The 21953-nt window shown below is 51.0% G+C and overlaps 1 protein-coding gene across 1 annotated transcript in view; it reads left to right on the top strand.

Moving 5' to 3' along the window:
- The first annotated feature begins 230 nt into the window (after nt 1-230).
- The window catches only part of LOC147115453 (uncharacterized), a 48208-nt gene continuing 26485 nt past the window's right edge, over nt 231-21953 (top strand). Inside the window, exons 1-6 of the mRNA XM_085989717.1 lie at nt 231-448; nt 2185-2277; nt 3878-3929; nt 11974-12100; nt 14435-14506; nt 19144-19225. Of these exons, the coding sequence (XP_085845843.1) occupies nt 302-448; nt 2185-2277; nt 3878-3929; nt 11974-12100; nt 14435-14506; nt 19144-19225 (573 nt within the window). The 5' untranslated portion in view covers nt 231-301. The remainder of the gene's footprint in view (nt 449-2184; nt 2278-3877; nt 3930-11973; nt 12101-14434; nt 14507-19143; nt 19226-21953) is intronic.

Below are 21953 nucleotides of genomic sequence, written 5' to 3'. Positions count from 1 at the left end.
ACATGGGCTGTGGTAGGAGATTAAATGGGTGGGTAGAGTCCAGGATAGGGTAGAGTGTACATGGGCAGTGGGAGGAGATTAAATGGGTGGGTAGACTCCGTGATAGGGGAGAGTGTACATGGGCTGTGATAGACCATGTCTGCTCATTCGGGTCGTATAGTCTTCCCCTTCCCCTGCCTTGTTACGTTCTTACTAGTAAAGACACTATTGGTTTCTGTCCCACAGGTGGCGTGCCGCAGCAGAGACACTTCACCTCCTGGGTTTTCAGACACTTGGCTCCTGCGATACTGCTGCTGGGGAAATGGATTCGGGATCCCAGTCGCCGGGTCTAGCGGGATTGCGGAAGGCTGTGGGCGATTTCCTGGATTCACTGCATGTAGTGCTGACCACTGAATCCCAGCAGCTGCCCAGCAGGGCTCCCCAGCTCATTCAGAGGATGCAAAATATGGTAAAGGAAACGAAAGGCCCGACGTGGTAATGAGGCACATGGGCCAGTGAGGTCTCTAGTTCCACTTCTTGGCATGCGTAGAGTTAGATAATATCAGCCAGGGAAGCGGCTGGGGTGGAACATAGGAACAGGAGGAGGCCATTCAGCCTCTCGAGCCTGTTCCACCATTCAATTGTGCCATGGCTGATCTGCATCTTAACTCCATCTATCCACCTTGGTTCTGTAATCCTTAATACCCTTCCCTAATAAAAAATCTATCAATCTCAGTTTTGAAGTTTTGAAATTACCCCCCAGCCTCAACAGCTTTTTGGGGGAGAGAGTTCCAGATTTCCGCCACCCTTTGTGTGAAGATGTGCTTCCTGACATCACCCCTGAACGGCCTGGCTCTAATTTTAAGGTTCTGCCCCCTTGTTCTGGACTCCCCCCACCAGAGGAAATAGTTTATCTCTATCTACCCTATCAAACCCTTTGTGATCATCTTAAACACCTCGATTAGATCACCCCTTAATCTTCTCATGTCAAGGGAATACAAGCCCAGTCTATGCACACTGTCCTCATAATTTAACCATTTTAGCCCCGGTATCATTCTGGTGAATCTGTGTTTCACCCACTCCAAGGCCGATATATCTTTCCTGAGGTGCGGTGCCCAGAATTGGATGCAGTTACTCCAGGTGGGGTTTGACCAGAGCTCGACATAGCTGTAGATTAACTTCCTCTCCTTTGTATTCCGGCCCCCTTGAGGTAAAGGCCAACATTCCAATAGCCTTTTTGATTATTTTTTGTACCTGTCCACTAGATTTTACTGATTTCTGTACTTGGACCCCGGAATCTCTCTGCTCCTCCACAGTTCCTAGCTTCTCGCCATCTAGAAAATACAACTCATCTATCTCTCTAAGGTCCAGAGTGGATGGTCTCACACTGCAATGGCCTCAATTGTGCTACAGTTTGCCTCAGCGCCTCTGGAACAGGGCGGGCAGGGGGATGAAGGAGCCAGAATTTCCCCCCTCGATTGGGGCGTGGTGTGGTGTGGTGTTACTGGCAGTACCACAAGGTAAAATACTGTTTCCCCCCCCACCCCATTCTCCACCCTGCATAAGGTATGACGCTCACACCGGCAATAACCCATTGGCTCATTATTTTTGTCAGACAAGGGTCTAAAAGGATATGGAGACAAGGCGGGTAGGTGGAGTTCAGTCACAGATCAGCCATGATCTCACTGAATGGCGGAACAGGGTCGAGGGGCTGAATGGCCTCCTCCTGTTCCTATGTTCCTAATAGCAAAGCAGGGAGATCCGCTGTGGGGCCAGTTGGCAAGTGCCGGCCCTTGGTGTAGAATGGAGCCACAGGGGCTGAGAAGGGACCCAGGTGGTGGTGAAGGCCCTACGGTTGGTGTCAGTACCCCTGGTCTATGCAGAGCTTAACACCCAGCGGGAAAGCTTGTGCGTTTTAGGAAATCGGTGAGGACCAGAACGCTTCCCCCCATGGGTGAATTGCCTGCCGCCACATATCAGGTATCATTCAAGAACTCGGGCCACCTAAAACATCACCTGCCCTCCATTTATGCGAAGGCCAGTGAGTTGGGTGAGATGACAGAGGGTTGTTTTGTAAAGGCGGCGGGCAAGCTATATTAATGGCCTCTCTGCCCCCTGGTCCTCACCGTTATGATCGGCTAGACTGCCCACGCGGGGCAGCAACCCGCTGCACTGTAATGACCTTACTGGTGTACTTTGTTGCAGCATTTTCAGTCCCAGGACACCAGCTCAGCAATTCTCCAGCATTTAATCGGTAAACTGGAGGAATGTAAGATCGAAGTCTGCAAAAAGCTTGACGTGAGTAGACCCTAAAATCATGGAATTAATGAACATTAGGAAAAATGATGGCAGTGTTAGGGTAGGCAAATCAAACCCATGCTGCACCTGCCCTGGGAGTGTTTGATGGGACAGTGTAGAGGGAGATTTACTCTGTAAATCTAACCCATGCTGTACCTGCCCTGGGAGTGTTTGATGGGACAGTGTAGAGGGAGCTTTACTCTGTATCTAACCCATGCTGTACCTGCCCTGGGAGTGTTTGATGGGACAGTGTAGAGGGAGCTTTACTCTGTATCTAACCCATGCTGTACCTGCCCTGCGAGTGTTTGATGGGACAGTGTAGAGGGAGCTTTACTCTGTATCTAACCGATGCTGTACCTGCCCTGGGAGCGTTTGATGGGACAGTGTAGAGGGAGATTTACTCTGTATCTAACCCGTGCTGTACCTGCCCTGGGAGTGTTTGATGGGACGGTGTAGAGGGAGCTTTACTCTGTAACTAACCCGTGCTGCACCTGCCTTGGGAGTGTTTGATGGGACAGTGTAGAGGGAGCTTTACTCTGTATCTAACCCGTGCTGTACCTGCCCTGGGAGTGTTTGATACGACAGTCTAGAAGGAGCTTTACTCTGTATCTAACACGTGCTGTACCTGCCCTGGGAGTGTTTGATGGGACACTGTAGAGTGTGCTTTATTCTGTATCTAACCCGTGCTGTACCTGCCCTGGGAGTGTTTGATGGGACAGTGTATTGGAAGCTTTACTCTGTATGTAACCCGTGCTGTACCTGCTCTGGGAGTGTTTGATGGGACAGTGTAGAGGGAGCTTTACTCTGTATCTAACCCGTGCTGTACCTGCCCTGGGAGTGTTTGATGGGACAGTGTTGTGGGAGCTTTATTCTATAACTAACCCGTGCTGTACCTGCCCTGGGAGTGTTTGATGGGACAGTGTAGAGGGAGCTTTACTCTGTATCTAACCCGTGCTGTACCTGCCCAGGGAGTTTTTGATGGGACACTGTGTACTTTTAATAAGAGAGTAATCAGTTGATCAGCACTTACTAAGTATTTTGAAAACAACAATGTGTTTTTTTTGGAATCACTAAAGGGAATCGGTAAAATCTTGAGCCTTTGTCCTTGACCCATTGTTTTGGCCTGATCCCTTGCCTATTTCCAGAGCTGTGAATAGATGTCAGCCGGTGTGTTGGTGGCGAGACTTACGGCAAGGCTCAGAGCAAACAGAATCTATTTACTCAGCAAACAGTCTACAGAGTTTATTTAAAGAGAGTCTCTGCAAAATACGGCAAACAGAGCTCGTGACCAAAACTGCAGCAACTTCTCCCGATAATAGCAGGATTATTTCTCCAGCAAAGTGCAGCGAGAGGAGGATAGTTACACAATGCAAATGATGTGCGAAAAAGCAATCCTAGTCACTGACAATGCGGTCTCCAGGCGTGATTGGCGGGGGAATCATCTCCACTCTGGCTGCGTCTTGTTGTGCCACTATATGCAGCTTTATTTAAAATCGCTGCTGACCTTTCAGCCCCTCCCACCCTGTAGATTTTGAACTACAGAGGAACAGAGTTCCGATTGAAACAATAATGAATAATCTTTTTGTTTTTCCTCATTCAGAGCAGGAAGTTCAAAGACCGCAACATGTCATTGCAAATGTCCAAAATGCTTGGTAAGACTGTGAATTTTTGTATCCCCTTCTCATCCAAAAAAAAATCATTTGCCTAATATTTGTGATTGAAATACTCCATGGAACAGATCACTAGAACTACACAACTAGTCAGAGTTGAATATGGAACAAGGCTAAAGGATATTGGAAGAGGTGTAGACATTGGTGAGCAAACATTGCAGGGAAGTTCCTGACTCCTGTCTGTCTGATCCAAAGGTGCAGATGGAAGTTAAGGATCCCATTGGCACGGTTCGAAGAAAAGGAGGGACTTCTCCCAATGTCCTGGCCAACATTCTGCCCTCAATTAACACCGCCAGAGATTAATGTGTCATTCATCTCATTACTTGATAGTGGGATCTTGCTGTGTGCAAAATGGCTGCCAGGTTTGCCTGCACAACAACAGTGACTACAATTCAAAGTAACTTATTTTCCCATAGAAATATCATCAGTGGAAAGTAATTGGCCTGAGTTCATAGAATCATAGAAATTTACAGCACAGAAGGAGGCCATTCGGCCCATCTTGTCTGTGCCGGCCGACAAAGAGCTATTCACCCTAATCCCACTTTCCAGCTCTTGGTCCGTAGCCCTGCAGGTTACGGCACTTCAAGTGCATATCCAAGTACTTTTTAAATGTGCTGAGGGTTTCTGCCTCTACCACCCTTTCAGGCAGTGAGTTTCCAGACCCCCACCACCCTCTGGGTCAAAAGAAAATTCTCCTCAACTCCCCTCTAATCCTCTACCAATTACTTTAAATCTGTGCCCCCTGGTTACTGACCTCTCTGCTCAGGGAAATAGATCCTTCCTATCCATTCTATCCAGGCCCCTCATCATTTTATACACCTCAATTAAATCTCCCCTCAGCCTCCTCTGTTCCAAAGAAAACAACCTCAGCCTGTCCAATCTTTCCTCATAGCTAAAATTCCCCAGCCCTGGCAACATCCTCGTAAATTTCCTCTGCAACCCCTCTAGTGCAATCACATCCTTCCTGTAATGTGGTGACCAGAACTGCACGCAGTTGAACAGTGAATGCTTCAATATTAGACAGATATTACTTACAGAGATACCAGTTGCTGGAATGTACAGCACAGAAACAGGCCATTCGGCCCAACTGGTCCATGCTGGTGTTTCTGCTCCACACGAGCCTCCTCCCACCCCTCTTCATCTCACCCCATCAACATTTCCTTCTATTTCTTTCTCCCTCATGTGTTTATCCAGCTTTTCCTTAAATGCTCTATACTATTCGCCTCAACCACTCCCTGTGGTAGCGAGTTCCACATTCTCACCACTCTCTGGGCAAAGAAGTTTCTCCTGAATTCCCTATTGGATTTATTAGTGACAGTCTTATATTTTAATTCTCCGCTCCACTCCCACTCTGCACTCTCTGTCCTCAGCACCCTACACTGTTCCAATAAAGCTCAACCTAAGCTCGAGGAACAGCACCTCATCTTTTGATTAGGCACTTTACAGCCTTCCGGATTTAACATCGAATTCAACAATTTCAGATTATAACCACCGCTCCCATTTTGCCGGACGGCAGCTGTTGATGTTTCTGCCGTTGCCATTTGCACCTCCCCAGACTCATCTTTTGTTTCCTTACTTTTCCCATTACCATCTCCTTTTGCCTCGCACCATCATCCCTTTTGTCTTTTAATCTCTCCTGCCCTCCGCCCTATCACAGACCTTCCCTTTTGTTCTTCCCTCCCCCTCCCCCCTTTCCCTGCCCCTGCACTTGCTTAAACCTGTTACATCTCTAACTATTTCCAGTTCTGACGAAGGGTCAGCGACCTGAAATGTTAACTCTGTTTCCCTCTCCGCAGATGCTGCCCGACCTGCTGAGTGTTTGCAGCACTTTCTGTTGTTATTGCAGCATCTGCAGTAGTTTGCTTTTGTTATATTGATGGACCCCAGTTCTGGTCTTCTCCACAAGTGGGAATCATCTTCTCTACGTCTACCCTATCAAACCCCGTCATAATTTTGAAGAGCTCTAATTTGAGGCTTTGATTGGGAGTCAGAGAGAGGGAGGTTCTGCAAAACCTGCCCTCGAGTGACAAATTTCACAGAGTTTTTTAAAGAAATGATTGGTTGGATGAGAATGCAGTAGATAGAAAAATACAAAGAACACGTTCTCATTTCGATAGCGCCTTTCACAACCTCAGGACGTCCCAAAGCGCTTTACAGCCAGTGAAGTACTTTTGAAGTGGAGTCAGTGATGTAATGTAGGGAAATGCCACAGCCAGTTTGCGCACAGCAAGATCTCATAAACAGCAATGTAATCATGACCAGATAATCTGTTTTAGTGATGTTAGTTGAGGGATAAATATCCCCCAGGATATCGGGGAGAACTCCCCTGCTCTTCAAAATAGTGGCCATGAGATCTTTTATGGCCAGCAGAGAGGGCAGATTTGGCCTCGGTTCAACATCTCATCTGAAAGACGGCCCCTCTGACAGTGCTGCACTCTCTCAGTACTGCACTGGGAGTGTCAGCCTGGATTATGTGCACAAGTCTCTGGCGTGGGACTATGAACCCACAACCTTGTGACTCAGAGGCGAGAGTGCTACCCACTGAGCCACGGCTGATATTCTGGTTGTGGATATTTCAGAAGATGTTTAATAATGTGTCTGGTATAAGAGACAATGTAGCGGCATGGGTAGAAAGTTGGTTGATGGATAGAAAATAAAGATTTAGGATGTTGCTGGTACTTGGAATCGGCGAGCTCCAGAGGTCACTTTTGCTGTTGGTATATGAAGATGATTTGGGTTTGGGTGTAGGAAATGCAAAGTGAAAATTTGCTGATGAAACAAAAGTATGAGATTGGACAAACAGCAAGGAGCACTGTAGAGAGGCTTCAGGAAGACTCAGATGGGTTAGTGGAATGGGCAGACAGATGGCAGATACAGTTTAATTTGAATATGTGTGATGCGATGTATTTTGGGAGAGAAAACAAGGAATGGGAGTATATGTTTAATGTGTATATGTGTCTATATATCTATATAGTACATGTTTAACTGTAGAGTGTGGAGGAACAGAGAAACCTAGGGGTAAGTCCCTGAACGTGTGAGTGCGGGTAAATAAAGCCATAGGGGTAAAAATTCAGTTGTTTGCGCCTCCCGTTAGCGCCTTAAGAGGGCGCTAATGGGGCGCAAAGCAACTAGCGGCCAGATGCGGCGATGATTGCGCCGCTCGCGAAATTAACTAGACATTTTGCGGCGGCGCTAAACACTACCACCACGATCTCCTGCGCCGGCAGATCGTGACGTCAGTCGAGTGCGCAACACCCCGTTAGCACCCCGGACCGGATATTGAGTGGCGCCCCCTGCCTTACCGCCTGCCGCTAGCAACGACTGGTTGAGGGGAGCATTATGCTGTCAGAAAGGGACTGGGGGAGCGCTATTTAAAGGCGGCCGCTTCCTGCCTTTTTTTGTCGGTGACATTTTTGCACCACGCATTCTGAGAGAGAGAGAGAGAGAGACTTCTGGAGAGATTCAACGCTGTGTGAAGGAGTTTTGATTACTGAGCAGCACTTTGCAGGTTTATTTTGATTTGCCCTTCCTTGCTTCGCCAGCGCTCTGAGGTAGCACCTCGCTCCTCGGGCTTTGCGCTTTAAGACAGGTGTAAAGCGCCTGATTTAGCGCTCCAATCACCTCCAGGGGTGATAAAAGCCAAGTTTGCTGTCGGAGGCGATAATTAGTGCCAGGCGCTAAACTTTGCGCACGGCCGATAATAGCGCCCCAAATGGGGTGATACTGAATTTTTCCCCCATAGTGTTTTGGGCTTTATAAATGGGGGCATAGAGTACAAGAGCAAAGAAGCAATGATAAATTTATATAAAACTAGGGCATGATGTGAGTTTTGGGAGTCCCGATTGCAGAAAGGACATTAAACCCACAGTCAGCAGGCAGTGTGGATTCACCAGGATAATACCAGGGATGGGAAGCTATGGTTATGAGGAGAGACTTAAGATACTGGGACTATTCCCACTGGAGCAGAGAAGGATAAGAGGAGATTAAGAAAAGTTTTGATAGATGCGAACAGGGAGAGAGTATTTTCTCTGTTAGGGAAGGCATCATGGGGGCGGGAATCATCTATTTAAAATTAACACTGAGAGTGTGAGGAGGGAGGTTGGGAGAAATATCTTTACACAGAGGGTTGTGTGAGCATGGAACGCTTTACCACAGGGACTGGTTGAGGCAGAGAGAACATTGCATCTTTCCAGGAAAAATTGGATCAATATTTGAAGCAGAGGAACATACAGGGCTATGGGGAGAGAGTGGGGCAGTGGGATTAGTTTGGGATTGATTCAGGGCTATGGGGAGAGAGTGGGGCAGTGGGATTAGTTTGGGATTGATTCAGGGCTATGGGGAGAGAGTGGGGCAGTGGGATTAGTTTGGGATTGATTCAGTGCTATGGGGAGAGTGCGGGGCAGTGGGATTAGTTTGGGATTGATACAGGACTATGGGGAGAGAGTGGGGCAGTGGGATTAGTTTGGGATTGATACAGGACTATGGGGAGAGAGCGGGGCAGTGGGATTCGTTTGGGATTGATACAGGGCTATGGGGAGAGAGCGGGGCAGTGGGATTCGTTTGGGATTGATTCAGGGCTATGGGGAGAGTGCGGGGAAGTGGGATTAGTTTGGGATTGATACAGGGCTATGGGGAGAGAGCAGAGCAGTGGGATTAGTTTGGGATTGCTACAGGGCCACGGAGAGAGCGGGGCAGTGGGATTAGTTTGGGATTGATACAGGACTATGGGGAGAGAGCAGGGCAGTGGGATTAGTTTGGGATTGATACAGGGCTATGGGGAGAGAGTGGAGCAGTGGGATTAGGTTGGGATTGATACAGGGCTATGGGGAGAGAGCAGGGCAGTGGGATTAGTTTGGGATTGATACAGGGCTATGGGGAGAGAGCGGGGCAGTGGGATTAGTTTGGGATTGATACAAGGCTATGGGGAGAGAGCGGGGCAATGGGATTAGTTTGGGATTGATACAGGGCCACAGGAGAGAGCAGGGCAGTGGGATTATTTTGGGATTGATACTGGGCTATGGGGAGAGAGCGGGGCAGTGGGATTACTTTGGGATTGATACAGGGCCACAGGAGAGAGCGGGGCAGTGGGATTAGTTTGAGGTTGATACAGGGCTATGCGGAGAGAGTGGGGCAGTGGGATTAGTTTGGGATTGATGCAGGGCTATAAGGAAAGAGCGGGGCAGTGGGATTAGTTTGGGATTGATACAAGGCTATGGGGAGAGAGCGGGGCTGTGGGATTAGTTTGGGATTGATACAGGGCTATGGGGAGAGAGCGGGGCAGTGGGATTAGTTTGGGATTGATACAGGGCTATGCGGAGAGAGTGGGGCAGTGGGATTAGTTTGGGATTGATGCAGGGCTATAAGGAAAGAGCGGGGCAGTGGGATTAGTTTGGGATTGATACAAGGCTATGGGGAGAGAGCGGGGCTGTGGGATTAGTTTGGGATTGATACAGGGCTATGGGGAGAGAGCGGGGCAGTGGGATTAGTTTGGGATTGATACAGGGCTATGGGGAGAGAGCGAGGCAGTGGGATTAGTTTGGGATTGATGCAGGGCTATGGGGAAAGAGCGAGGCAGTGGGATTAGTTTGGGATTGATACAGGGCTATGGGGAGAGCGCGGGGCAGTGGGATTAGTTTGGGATTGATACAAGGCTATGGAGAGGGAGCGGGGCAGTGGGATTAGTTTGGGATTGATACAGGGCTATAGGGAGAGAGAGGGGCAGTGGGATTAGTTTGGGATTGATACAAGGCTATGGAGAGAGAGCGGGGCAGTGGGATTATTTTGGGATTGATACAGGGCTATAGGGAGAGAGAGGGGCAGTGGGATTAGTTTGGGATTGATACAAGGCTATGGAGAGAGAGCGGGGCAGTGGGATTATTTTGGGATTGATGCAGGGCTATGGGGAGAGAGGGGCAGTGGGAATAGTTTGGGATTGATACAGGGCTATGGGGAGAGAGTGGAGCAGTGGGATTAGGTTGGGATTGATACAGGGCTATGGGGAGAGAGCAGGGCAGTGGGATTAGTTTGGGATTGATACAGTGCTATGGGGAGAGTGCAGGGCAGTGGGATTAGTTTGGGATTGATACAGGGCTATGGGGAGAGAGTGGAGCAGTGGGATTAGGTTGGGATTGATACAGGGCTATGGGGAGAGAGCAGAGCAGTGGGATTAGTTTGGGATTGATACAGGGCTATGGGGAGAGAGCGGGGCAGTGGGATTAGTTTGGGATTGATACAGGGCTATGGGGAGAGAGCGGGGCAATGGGATTAGTTTGGGATTGATACTGGGCTATGGGGAGAGAGCGGGGCAGTGGGATTACTTTGGGATTGATACAGGGCCACAGGAGAGAGCGGGGCAGTGGGATTAGTTTGGGATTGATACAGGGCTATGCGGAGAGAGTGGGGCAGTGGGATTAGTTTGGGATTGATGCAGGGCTATAAGGAAAGAGCGGGGCAGTGGGATTAGTTTGGGATTGATACAAGGCTATGGGGAGAGAGCGGGGCTGTGGGATTAGTTTGGGATTGATACAGGGCTATGGGGAGAGAGCGGGGCAGTGGGATTAGTTTGGGATTGATACAGGGCTATGGGGAGAGAGCGAGGCAGTGGGATTAGTTTGGGATTGATACAAGGCTATGGAGAGGGAGCGGGGCAGTGGGATTAGTTTGGGATTGATACAGGGCTATGGGGAGAGAGAGGGGCAATGGGATTAGTTTGGGATTGATACAAGGCTATGGAGAGAGAGCGGGGCAGTGGGATTATTTTGGGATTGATACAGGGCTATAGGGAGAGAGAGGGGCAGTGGGATTAGTTTGGGATTGATACAAGGCTATGGAGAGAGAGCGGGGCAGTGGGATTATTTTGGGATTGATACAGGGCTATAGAGAGAGAGAGGGGCAGTGGGATTAGTTTGGGATCGCTCTAGCAAAGAGCTGGCCCAGACACGATGAGAGGATTCATGTCCTTCTAAGCTGTAAACCCTATACTTCTATGGTTCTGTGGATCAAATAATATTTGCACAAAAGAGAAAATTGTAAATGGGTTCAAGAGCCATTTAGATACATTGATGGAGAGAAGGCATTGAGGGATATGGGGAGACGATGGAGGAGAAATTGAATATAGCCCTGTTTGGGGCGCCAGCCTCGCCAGGGCGCTAAAAGTAGCGCCCCGGAAACATTCACGCCCCGCACCGGAAATTGAGTTGTTGCGCCCCAAAGGGAAGCGCGGCGCTACTGGAGGCGCCCTACATCCCTCTTGGGGCGCTGCGAGTGAATATCATGGCGCAACATGCTGCAGCGCCACACACTGCGGCACGTCGCGCTGCGGTATTGCAGGCCTTCCTCCCCTTCTTAAAGGGAGGGGCCTTGTGCGGCGCGATCTGGGGCCCAGCTGGGCCCCCGAGGATCGGGAGTGCAGGCAAAAGAGCCCGGCACCAAGGAGAAGTGCCGGGCTCTTGGAGCGCAGCCGGCACTCCGCGCCGGGGCGGGTGGGGGGTTCAGGACGCCGGGGACGGGAGCGCAGGCAGGTGATGGCAGGCGGCCAACAACAAAAATGGCCGCCCCGCACCTCGCCTTTAATTTGCGCCTCCCCGGCCACAGGTAGGCCCCCCTGAACCGGTCGGACATAGCGTCCGGTGGTAAATCAGGGGGCGCTGCCAAATATTGTGGCCGAGGCGTCAGCGGGGTGCTGCGCACACCGATGACGTCATCGGCAGCGGCTCAGCACTAACGGTTAGTGCCACCACTAGCGTCCCGCGGAATTTAGCGGGAGGCGTGGGCAGTGCCGTGCCCGGGCGCCAGTTGGCTTGCGCCTCACTTAGCGCCCTCTTAAGGCGCTAACGGGTGGCGCAACCAACTGAATTTCTCCCCCGATATGTCGATGGGGTTCAGGTCTATGAACAAAGCAACGAGCTGGTTGGGCCTATTGGCCCTTAGGTATTCTCAAACTTCCTACGGTCTTAATGAGTCCACGAGTGGGTAGATGGTGTGTGGACCAAATGGCTTCATTTCTAACGCTGATCTGCTTTTCCAGAGAGGATCTGGGAGGAGAAGAGGGGCCTGGCGAAGATGAAGGCTGAGTGTAAAGACATGATTGTGATGCGAGCTGTCCTGAACACAGTGCAACGTCAGGTGAAGGAGAAAAATGAAGAGATTGCACGGTGAGCCACGTAACCCAAAGCGTGCGTGTAAACACTCAGGTGGCCATCTAGGGTCAACCGAGTAACATAGAAACATAGAAGATAGGAGCAGGAGAAGGCCATTCGGCCCCTCGAGCCTGTCCCGCCATTTAATGAGATCATGGCTGATCATCCAAATTCAGTACCCTGTCCCTGCTTTCTCCCCACACCCCTTGATCCCTTTAGCCTTAAGAAATATATCTAACTCCTTCTTGAATATATTTAATAAGTTGGCCTCAACTGCCTTCTGTGGTAGAGAATTCCACAGGTTCACCACTCTCTGGGTGAAGAAATTCCTCCTCATCTCAGTCCTAAATGGCTTACCCCTTATCCTTAGACTGTGACCCCTGGTTCTGGACTCCCCCGCCATCGGGAACATCCTTCCTGCATCTAGTCTGTCTCGTCCTGTCAGAATTTTATAAGTACGTGCCCCAGCACTCATCCCCACGAATGGCATGAGCAGTAACCTGGCACAGCGCAATGCTCCCCCTTGGCAGAAGCCGCCTGAGTTTCAGCCCATTGGTAGGCTGTGCGGAATCTAATCTGCTCTTTCAAGAGCTGGGGGCAGACTCACGTTCTCTTGGCCCTCAGGTCACCAACTCAGGTTGGATGTCCACCTGGAGGTTTCACCCCCGACCTTCAACCGTCCCCCGCCATCACGCTCCCGCCATTGTTCGCCCGGCATGTCAACCCCCGCAGCGCCCAGCCTTCCCACCGCCACTTGTGAAAGTGGACCGACTCCTTGTTGCCCCGACTTGTTGATTGTTGACTGTCAGTCAAAAGATAATCTTTCCCATCTCCCAATATTTTTTTATAAAATGATGTTTTGGGCGGTGTCCAGGAATAAGCACTGAGATAATACCTTGGCTCTGTGCCTGAGAAAGTGCCTTTCAAAAGATTGCCCGACACATCTCAATAAACAAAAGTGTTCAAAGAAATTGAGAAAGTCAACATGTTTAACGCCCTATGATTCTCCTCCCCGGCTTTTGGCTCACATGTCCTGGAAATTAGTCTTCATTTCCTGGAGATTTCAGATCAACCCTGAAGGGTTGGCAACCCTATCTTGCCAAGACTTGGCCATCTGCATCTACAGTCCAGGGTTTTGTGTCTTGATGGGGCCTCAGAGGCACCCTGGAGCCTCGCGGACCACACACAAAGTTTAAATCCCTGGTCCCAATTAATTCCCAAGCAGATTTAGAACAGAAGGCAGGAGAAACCGCTTCACACAGAGGATTTAATTCCAGCGTTATTGGTCGAGACAGAAACGATGTCAGCTTTTAAGATTAGATTGTGTAGGCAGATGCAGGAAAAGGGGTTGAAGGGATTTTTTCCTTTATTCATTCACGGGATGTGGGCGTCGCTGGGCAGGCCGGCATTTGTCGCCCATCCCTAATTGCCCTGAGGAGGTGGTGGTGGCGGGCCGCCTTCTTGAACCGCTGGTAGCGGTTTTGATACGAGTGAGTGGCCACTTCAGAGGGCAGTTCAGAGTCAACCACGTTAGTGTGGGACTGGAGTCACGTATAGGCACAGAGCGGGTAAGGACGGCAGGTTCCCCTCCCGGAAGGACATTAGTGAACCGGCTGGGTTTTTACGACAGTCCGACAGCTTCACGGTCACTTTTACTGAGACCAGAGTTTTATTCCCAGATTTTTATAGAAGTGAATTCAAATTCTCAAACTGCCATGGTGGGATTTGAATTTATGTTCTCTAGATTATTTTAGAATCACAGAAACCCCACAGTGTAGATAGAGGCCATTTCAGCCCATCGAGCCTGCACCGACACATATCCCACCCGATCCCCGTAACCCCTACACCAACACATATCCCACCCTATCCCCGTAACCCCACATATTTTAATCCCCCTAACACTAAGGGTCAATTTATCATAGTCAATCAACCTAACCCACACATCTTTGGACTGTGGGAGGAAACCGGAGCACCCGGAGAAAACCCACGCAAACACGGGGAGAATGTGCAAACTCCACACAGACAGTCACCCGAGGCCGGATTCGAACCCGGGTCCCTGGTGTTGTGAGGCAACAGTGCTAACCACTATGCCACCGTGCTTATCCAGGATTTGGGATTATGAATCTAGTAACACTGCTGTACCTCTGCTAGAAAGGAGCCAGTCCACACATTACCAGAATATAATTTCAGACCTTGCCATGGTGGGATAACTGCGAGGTTCTTAGTCCTGTACAATAAACCATGACACTGCCGTACCTGATATGTTGTCCCAGCATTTGCTGGGTTTTATTTCAGATTTCCTGTTCTTAATTTTAGCTCACTCATTCTTAATACGTTTGCACACGACAGGTTGAGGAGAGCGAGCATTCTCCAGCTGTGGGAACGGGAGAAACAGAAAGTGTTGTGCGAAGCATTGGAGAGGTAAGGGTTGGAAACAGGGAAGGGACAGTACGGCAAATAAAGAGGCACGGCCGCCAGTGTCCGCTTCCAACCCGCTCCCCCGGCACCCCGCAACGTCCCCCCCCCCACCAACCGCCCAAACCCCACACCCCTGCCCCCCAACTCCCCACCACCAGGTTGATCTGTGATGGGGATGTTGAGCCTTAGAAGCTAGGAAACACCTCTTCATGCAAAGGGTGGTAAAAGTGTGGAACTCTCGCCCGCAAAATGCTGGGGCTCAATTAATAATTTTAAATCTGAGAGCAATACATTTTTGCTAGACAAGGGTATAAAAGGATATGGAGTCAAGGCAGGTAGATTGAGTTAGGATACAGACCAGCCATGATCTAATTGAATGGCGGAACAGGCTCGAGGGACTGAATGGCCTCCTCCTGTTCCTCACGGTCTAACACCTGTTCCTACAAAATTCTGATGATTTAAAAAATGATCCAATTGAAATGGATAGAATTGGACCCATTGTTCTAGCAAAGAGCCGGCACAGACACGATAGACTGAATGGCCACTTTCTGTGCTGCAAACGTCTATGGATCTATGAATCTAATAATTTTCTTGTGTCTTATAAATAGAGGCATAGAGTAAAAAAACAAGCGGGGAAAAAATTCAGTTGATTAGCACCTCCAGTTAGCGCCTAGCGGGGGCGCTAATGATGTGCTGATGCAGTAGCGCCGGGGCGAGGCGAATCCAGTGACACATGCCAAATCCGGCCACCTCCCCCCATAGCACCACCGCTAACAGTTACCACCGGGGACCTCAGCGCCAGGCAGATCGTGACATCAGTGAGTGTGCAACGCTCACTGGGCGCCCGATATGCCAAATTAATTTTCGTCTCCTGCCTTAGCACTGACAAGCTAGTGGCAGTCAAGGTCACTATTGCCTTCAATTTCTTCGCCAGCGGATCCTTTAGACGGGAGCAGGAGATATAGTGAACATCTCGCAGTTCACCGTCCATCGCTGCATCTGGGAGGTCACAGAGCCTCTCTACAGTAGAAGAAGGAACTACATTACCTTCCCCATCACCAGAGAGAAGCAGCGTGAGCGTGCATGTGGCTTTGCCAGGATAGCGGGCTTTCCCGTGGTGCAGGGCGCCATTGACTGCACCCACGTGGCTTTGCAGGCACCGCATAACAATCCTGAGATCTTCTGTAACCGCAAAGGCTACCATTCACTTAATGTGCAGTTGGTGTGCGACCACAGACAGCGAATCCTCAATGTGAATGCCCGCTATTCTGGCACCAGCCACGATGCCTTCATCCTGCGCCAGGCCGATGTGCCAGCACTCTTCCAGCCACCCTCTCCCTCTTTCTCCTTAGGCGCGCATGTGGCTTTGCCAGGATTGTGGGCTTCCCCATGGTGCAGGGGGCCATTCACATCAAGCTCGCAGCTGGCTGGTCGGAGACAAGGAGTATCCGCTCTCCACCTGGCTCATGACTCCCCTCCACAACCCCAACACTCCTGCCCAGCACTCATATAATGAGGGCCATTCTGCCACCAGGAGCATCATCGAGCAGACCACTGGTGTGCTCAAGCAATGGTTCCGCTGCCTTGACCACTCAGGAGGAGCCCTCCAGTACTCGGCTGAGCGGGTGTCCCATTTCGTCATGGTCTGCTGCATGCTCCACAACTTGGCCATCATGAGGGCCCAGCCCTTGCCACCAGAGATTGCGGGACCACCTCAGGAGGAGGAAGAGGGAGAGGAGGAGGAGGAAGAGGAGGACAAGGAGGAGGAGGAGGAGGAGGAACAGGAGTGAGGGAGGAGGCAGCCACTCAATCGGCCTTCCCGAAGGGTGGTCCGTGACCTCATCAGACTGCGGTTCAAATAAATTAAACGCCAGATCTCCATTGTTCACCACATCCCCATCATTCCATCCCTGTCGCAGGCCATATCACAGCGCACAGCTGAAATGAGAGACACCACAAAATAATCCAAACTGAATTAATAAACTTAGCAATAATCAGTGAACGCATCTTTACAACAACAATATTTATTATTCACCCTTGTGAAATCCCTTAGTGCCTCTCGTCACTGTGCCTTTGCCTACTCTAGTGCTCCTACGAAGTGTTGGTCCAGTGGCTGCAGCAGGGCTGGTGGAAGGTTGCTGAGTGTCCGTGCGGGAGACTTCAGATGGCCTTTCAGGCGCCCTCGACCAGCTCTGGGCCTGGAAGGCCCGGCTGTAGACTGTGTTAGATCCGTGTGTTAATGGAGACACGGAATGCAGGAGTTGATTTAACAAGTGTTTACTGAACAAAGTCTGGAGGTGAACTAACAACACAAGACGCTACACAGGCTTATATACCCGAGTGGTCACTACCGGTACTACAGTATACAGGGGCTTCAAAAACATAGTTCCTCTTAAAGGTACATACACTACAGACTGCACCACCTCAGCATGGGCGGCAGCAGTCTGGGCTGGCTGGATGACAGGCAATGACAAGGGCAATGGCAGAGTGCCAGAGGTGGGAGCAGGAATGCTGTCATCCTGAGAGAGGACAGCAGGTTCCTGCTCCACTGACCCACTGCCACTCCCCGGGGCAGCACCTCAGCATCCCTGGCAATTTGTTGCAACACAGATTGCTGGCCTGCTGTGACACCATGAAAGCCCCGGTCGATGGTGGTAGACCCAGCCATGATGGCGGAAGTCAGAGATTGCGTGGCATCAAACTGAGACTGCATGAGAGCAGTCTGAGATTGAATAGCACCAAGCATAGACTGCATTACAGCACTAAGACGTTGCATCGCTTCCGTCTGTGCTGCAATGGAAGCTGCCAGATCGCCCATCACACGTGGCATCAGGACTGGGTCACCACGGTCTCTCTGGGAGTCTACCATCCTTTGCAGACTGGAAATGATGGGCTCCATGGTGTGCGCAGAGCCTTGTGCAATGTTGGAGGTGGAATCCTCCATGCTCCTTACCATTGCCGACAGGCTCTCGGGCACCCTTGCCATTTCACCTATGGTCTCCATGTACATGCCAGCATCCTTCTTCTAAATGCCTCCCCATCGAGGTCCTCATCTGAGTCCTGTGCAGCAGAACTCACCCTCCAGGGAGCTGTCTCCCGAGCTACATTTTCCCCCTGGCCTTGCTGCAGCCCGCTCATTCCCAGTGCATCACCCTGTGCAGATCCCACTACTATACAAGCCGTTAAAGAACACGTAGTGCCAGTATCTGAGCTAGTGCCTGCGGGTGAGAAATGCAGTGACACGGTGTGTTCTTCCTCCTTCTCTTCTTCAGCATTGCTCTCAATGGTGCCCTCAGGGGCAGGCTGCTCAGGTGCTTGCTCATTATCTGAAAATATAAAGGCACAAGAGTCGGGTTAGGGTGAGGGGAGGGGGCAGGAAGGGAGAAATGCATGCATACAGCATGATTAGCTGAAAAGTGCGAAAAGCTGGTGGGGTGAGGGGGAAGTGTGATGTGAGAAGAAGGGGTAGGGATGAACATACCCTTGTTGCCCCCAAGGGGTCAATGTCGCTGATGGCCATGGCGCCCACCACTTGGTGCCCAATGATCTGCAGCACTCGAGTCTCGAGCGCAGCAGACAGTGGTTGGGTATTGGCTTGTCCCCCGTCTGTGCGCTCCTGCTCCCTCCTGTTGTGAGCCACCTTGGCTTGCAAGAGAAAGGAAAGAGTGTGTGAGTGTGGAGCAATGTGTTTGGGTGTTGTGCCTGCCATAGTTGAATAGCTGTCATTGTGTGCATGGTGTGAGATATGGGTGTGAGTGTTGGTAGGTAGATATTGTTGGTGGGTGAGTGCTGGGTGTGTGGTGCTTTGGCCAGTGTGTGCAGACTGAGGTTCAGAGAGTGGTAGGTAGCATTTGTTGAAGCATTGACTCACCCTGACTACCCGAGTGAGGTTGTTAAATTTCTTCCTGCACTGTGCGTGGGTCCTGGTGACCACAGTGCTGCCCGAGACTTGATGGGCAACTTCCCTCCACATGGTGCAGAAGACTTGCGACGAGGGCCTCCTATCATTTGCCGTGTAGAGCACCTCCCTCCGGCTTTCCGCCTGCGAACACCAACGCCTCCAATGCATGGTCGCAGAATCTGCGGGCTCTCCCTGGGGCATGGATCACCCAACATTACGGCTGCTTGAGTCTTCCGGCTCCTTCTCCTTGACCTGCTGCTGCTGGCTGAGGCGTCTGTGCAGCTAGCAATGATGAGAATGAGGTTCTGCAGCATCAATGAGCTTCCCCTTTAATAACTGGAAAGAGCCTGTTGCAATGATGACTTGCGATTAGACTGCACTTGATATTGGTCAGCACTTCGAGTTTAACACCACTGAGCTAGGCCATTAGCGTTTGATTTAGCGCTCCAATCCTTTGTGCAATGAGACTGAATTTTGAATGCAGTCTGAAGCATTAGCACCTGGTGCTAATTCTCAAACTTTTCAAAAGTTACCGCCCATTCCTGGGCTATAGTGAATTTCTCCCCCAGAAAGTTTTATAAATCACTGGTTGGGCCTCAGCTGGAGTATTGTGTCCAATTCTGGGTACCTCACTTTAGGGTGGATGTCAGGGTCTTGGAGAGGATGCAGAGGAGATTTACTAGATGGTAAATAAAGCGGTGTCTCAATGACTAATCCTCTCTTGTTCACTGTCTGCCAGGGAGCAAGCATTGAAAGAAGAAACAGAGGGAAAAAAGGCTCATTGGATGGAACTTAAAGAGAAGCTGACGAAGAAGCTGAAGGTCATTTCATTTTAGTGTTAACAGATTGGATCGGCTCTCCCCCGATACTGATTGGATCGGCACTCCCCCGATACTGATTGGATCGGCTCTCCCCCAATACCGATTGGATCGACTCTCCCCCGATACTGATTGGATCGGCTCTCCCCCGATACTGATTGGATCGGCTCTCCCCCGATACTGATTGGATCAGCTCTCCCCCGATACTGATTGGATCGGCTCTCCCCCGATACTGATTGGATCGACTCTCCCCCGATACTGATTGGATCGGCACTCCCCCGATACTGATTGGATCGACTCTCCCCCGATACTGATTGGATCGGCTCTCCCCCGATACTGATTGGATCGGCACTCCCCCGATACTGATTGGATCGGCTCTCCCCCGATACTGATTGGATCGACTCTCCCCCGATACTGATTGGATCGGCTCTCCCCCGATACTGATTGGATCGGCTCTCCCCCGATACTGATTGGATCGACTCTCCCCCGATACTGATTGGATCGGCTCTCCCCCGATACTGATTGGATCGGCTCTCCCCCGATACTGATTGGATCGATTCTCCCCCGATACTGATTGGATCGGCTCTCCCCCGATACTGATTGGATCGGCTCTCCCCCGATACTGATTGGATCGGCTCTCCCCCGATACTGATTGGATCGGCACTCCCCCGATACTGATTGGATCGGCAATCCCCCAATACTGATTGGATCGACTCTCCCCCGATACTGATTGGATCGGCTCTCCCCCGATACTGATTGGATCGACTCTCCCCCGATACCGATTGGATCGGCACTCCCCCGATACTGATTGGATCGACTCTCCCCCAATACTGATTGGATCGACTCTCCCCCGATACTGATTGGATCGACTCTCCCCCGATACTGATTGGATTGGCACTCCCCCATTACTGATTGGATCAGCACTCCCCCGATACTGATTGGATCGGCTCTCCCCCGATACTGATTGGATCGACTCTCCCCCGATACTGATTGGATCGGCACTCCCCCGATACTGATTGGATCAGCACTCCCCCGATACTGATTGGATCGGCTCTGCCCCGATACTAATTGGATCGACTCTCCCCCATTACTGATTGGATCAGCACTCCCCCGATACTGATTGGATCGGCAATCCCCCAATACTGATTGGATCGACTCTCCCCCGATACTGATTGGATCAACTCTCCCCCGATACTGATTGGATCGGCTCTCCCCCGATACTGGTTGGATCGGCACTCCCCCAATACTGATTGGATCGACTCTCCCCCGATACTGATTGGATCGGCACTCCCCCAATACTGATTGGATCGACTCTCCCCCGATACTGATTGGATCGGCACTCCCCCGATACTGATTGGATCGACTCTCCCCCGATACTGATTGGATCGGCTCTCCCCCGATACTGATTGGATCGGCACTCCCCCGATACTGATTGGATCGGCTCTCCCCCGATACTGATTGGATCGACTCTCCCCCGATACTGATTGGATCGGCTCTCCCCCGATACTGATTGGATCGGCTCTCCCCCGATACTGATTGGATCGACTCTCCCCCGATACTGATTGGATCGGCTCTCCCCCGATACTGATTGGATCGGCTCTCCCCCGATACTGATTGGATCGATTCTCCCCCGATACTGATTGGATCGGCTCTCCCCCGATACTGATTGGATCGGCTCTCCCCCGATACTGATTGGATCGGCTCTCCCCCGATACTGATTGGATCGGCACTCCCCCGATACTGATTGGATCGGCTCTCCCCCGATACTGATTGGATCGACTCTCCCCCGATACTGATTGGATCGGCTCTCCCCCGATACTGATTGGATCGGCTCTCCCCCGATACTGATTGGATCGGCTCTCCCCAGATACTGATTGGATCGACTCTCCCCCGATACTGATTGGATCGGCACTCCCCCGATACTGATTGGATCGACTCTCCCCCGATACTGATTGGATCGACTCTCCCCCGAGACTGATTGGATCGGCACTCCCCCGATACTGATTGGATCAGCACTCCCCCGATACTGATTGGATCAGCACTCCTCTGATACTGATTGGATCGGCTCTCCCCCGATACTGATTGTACCACCGCGGGCGGTACTGGGCCAGGCACAGCAGCTGGTTTCCAGCTCCATCCCTGCTCTGTGCTGAGCTGATCTCACCTGGGGAGGGAATAGCAGTGACATGATCAGCCGCAGTGTCCCCTGAGGTAGAGGGAGGGCAAAAACAGCCCGGGATCCCATTCCTGCTCACTGACCAGTGACCCCCACTGGAATCCCTGAGCGCCTTGGTATGCTTCACTATGCTAAAGGTGCTATACAAATATAAGTTGTTGTTGTTGTTTGTGTGTCTGTGGGTGTGTGTGTCTGTGGGTGTGTGTCTGTGGGTGGGTGTGTGTCTGTGGATGTGTGTCTGTGGGTGTGTGTGTCTGTGTCTGTGGGTGTGTGTCTGTGGGTGTGTGTGTGTCTGTGGGTGTGTGTGAGTCTGTGTCTGTGGGTGTGTGTCTGTGGGTGTGTGTCTGTGGGTGTGTGTCTGTGGGTCTGTGTCTGTGGGTGTGTGTGTGTCTGTGGGTGTGTGTCTGGGTGTGTGTGTGTCTGTGGGTGTGTGTCTGTGGGTGTGTGTGTGTCTGAGTCTGTGGGTGTGTGTCTGTGGGTCTGTGTCTGTGGGTGTGTGTGTGTCTGTGTGTGTGTGTCTGTGGGTGTGTGTCTGTGTGTGTGTGTGTGTCTGTG

This window comes from Somniosus microcephalus, chromosome 6, assembly GCF_052327205.1.
Source record: "Somniosus microcephalus isolate GS21.2 chromosome 6, FLI_Smic_1.0, whole genome shotgun sequence".
NCBI lineage: Eukaryota > Metazoa > Chordata > Chondrichthyes > Squaliformes > Somniosidae > Somniosus > Somniosus microcephalus.
This window is presented reverse-complemented; position numbering and strand designations above follow the sequence as displayed.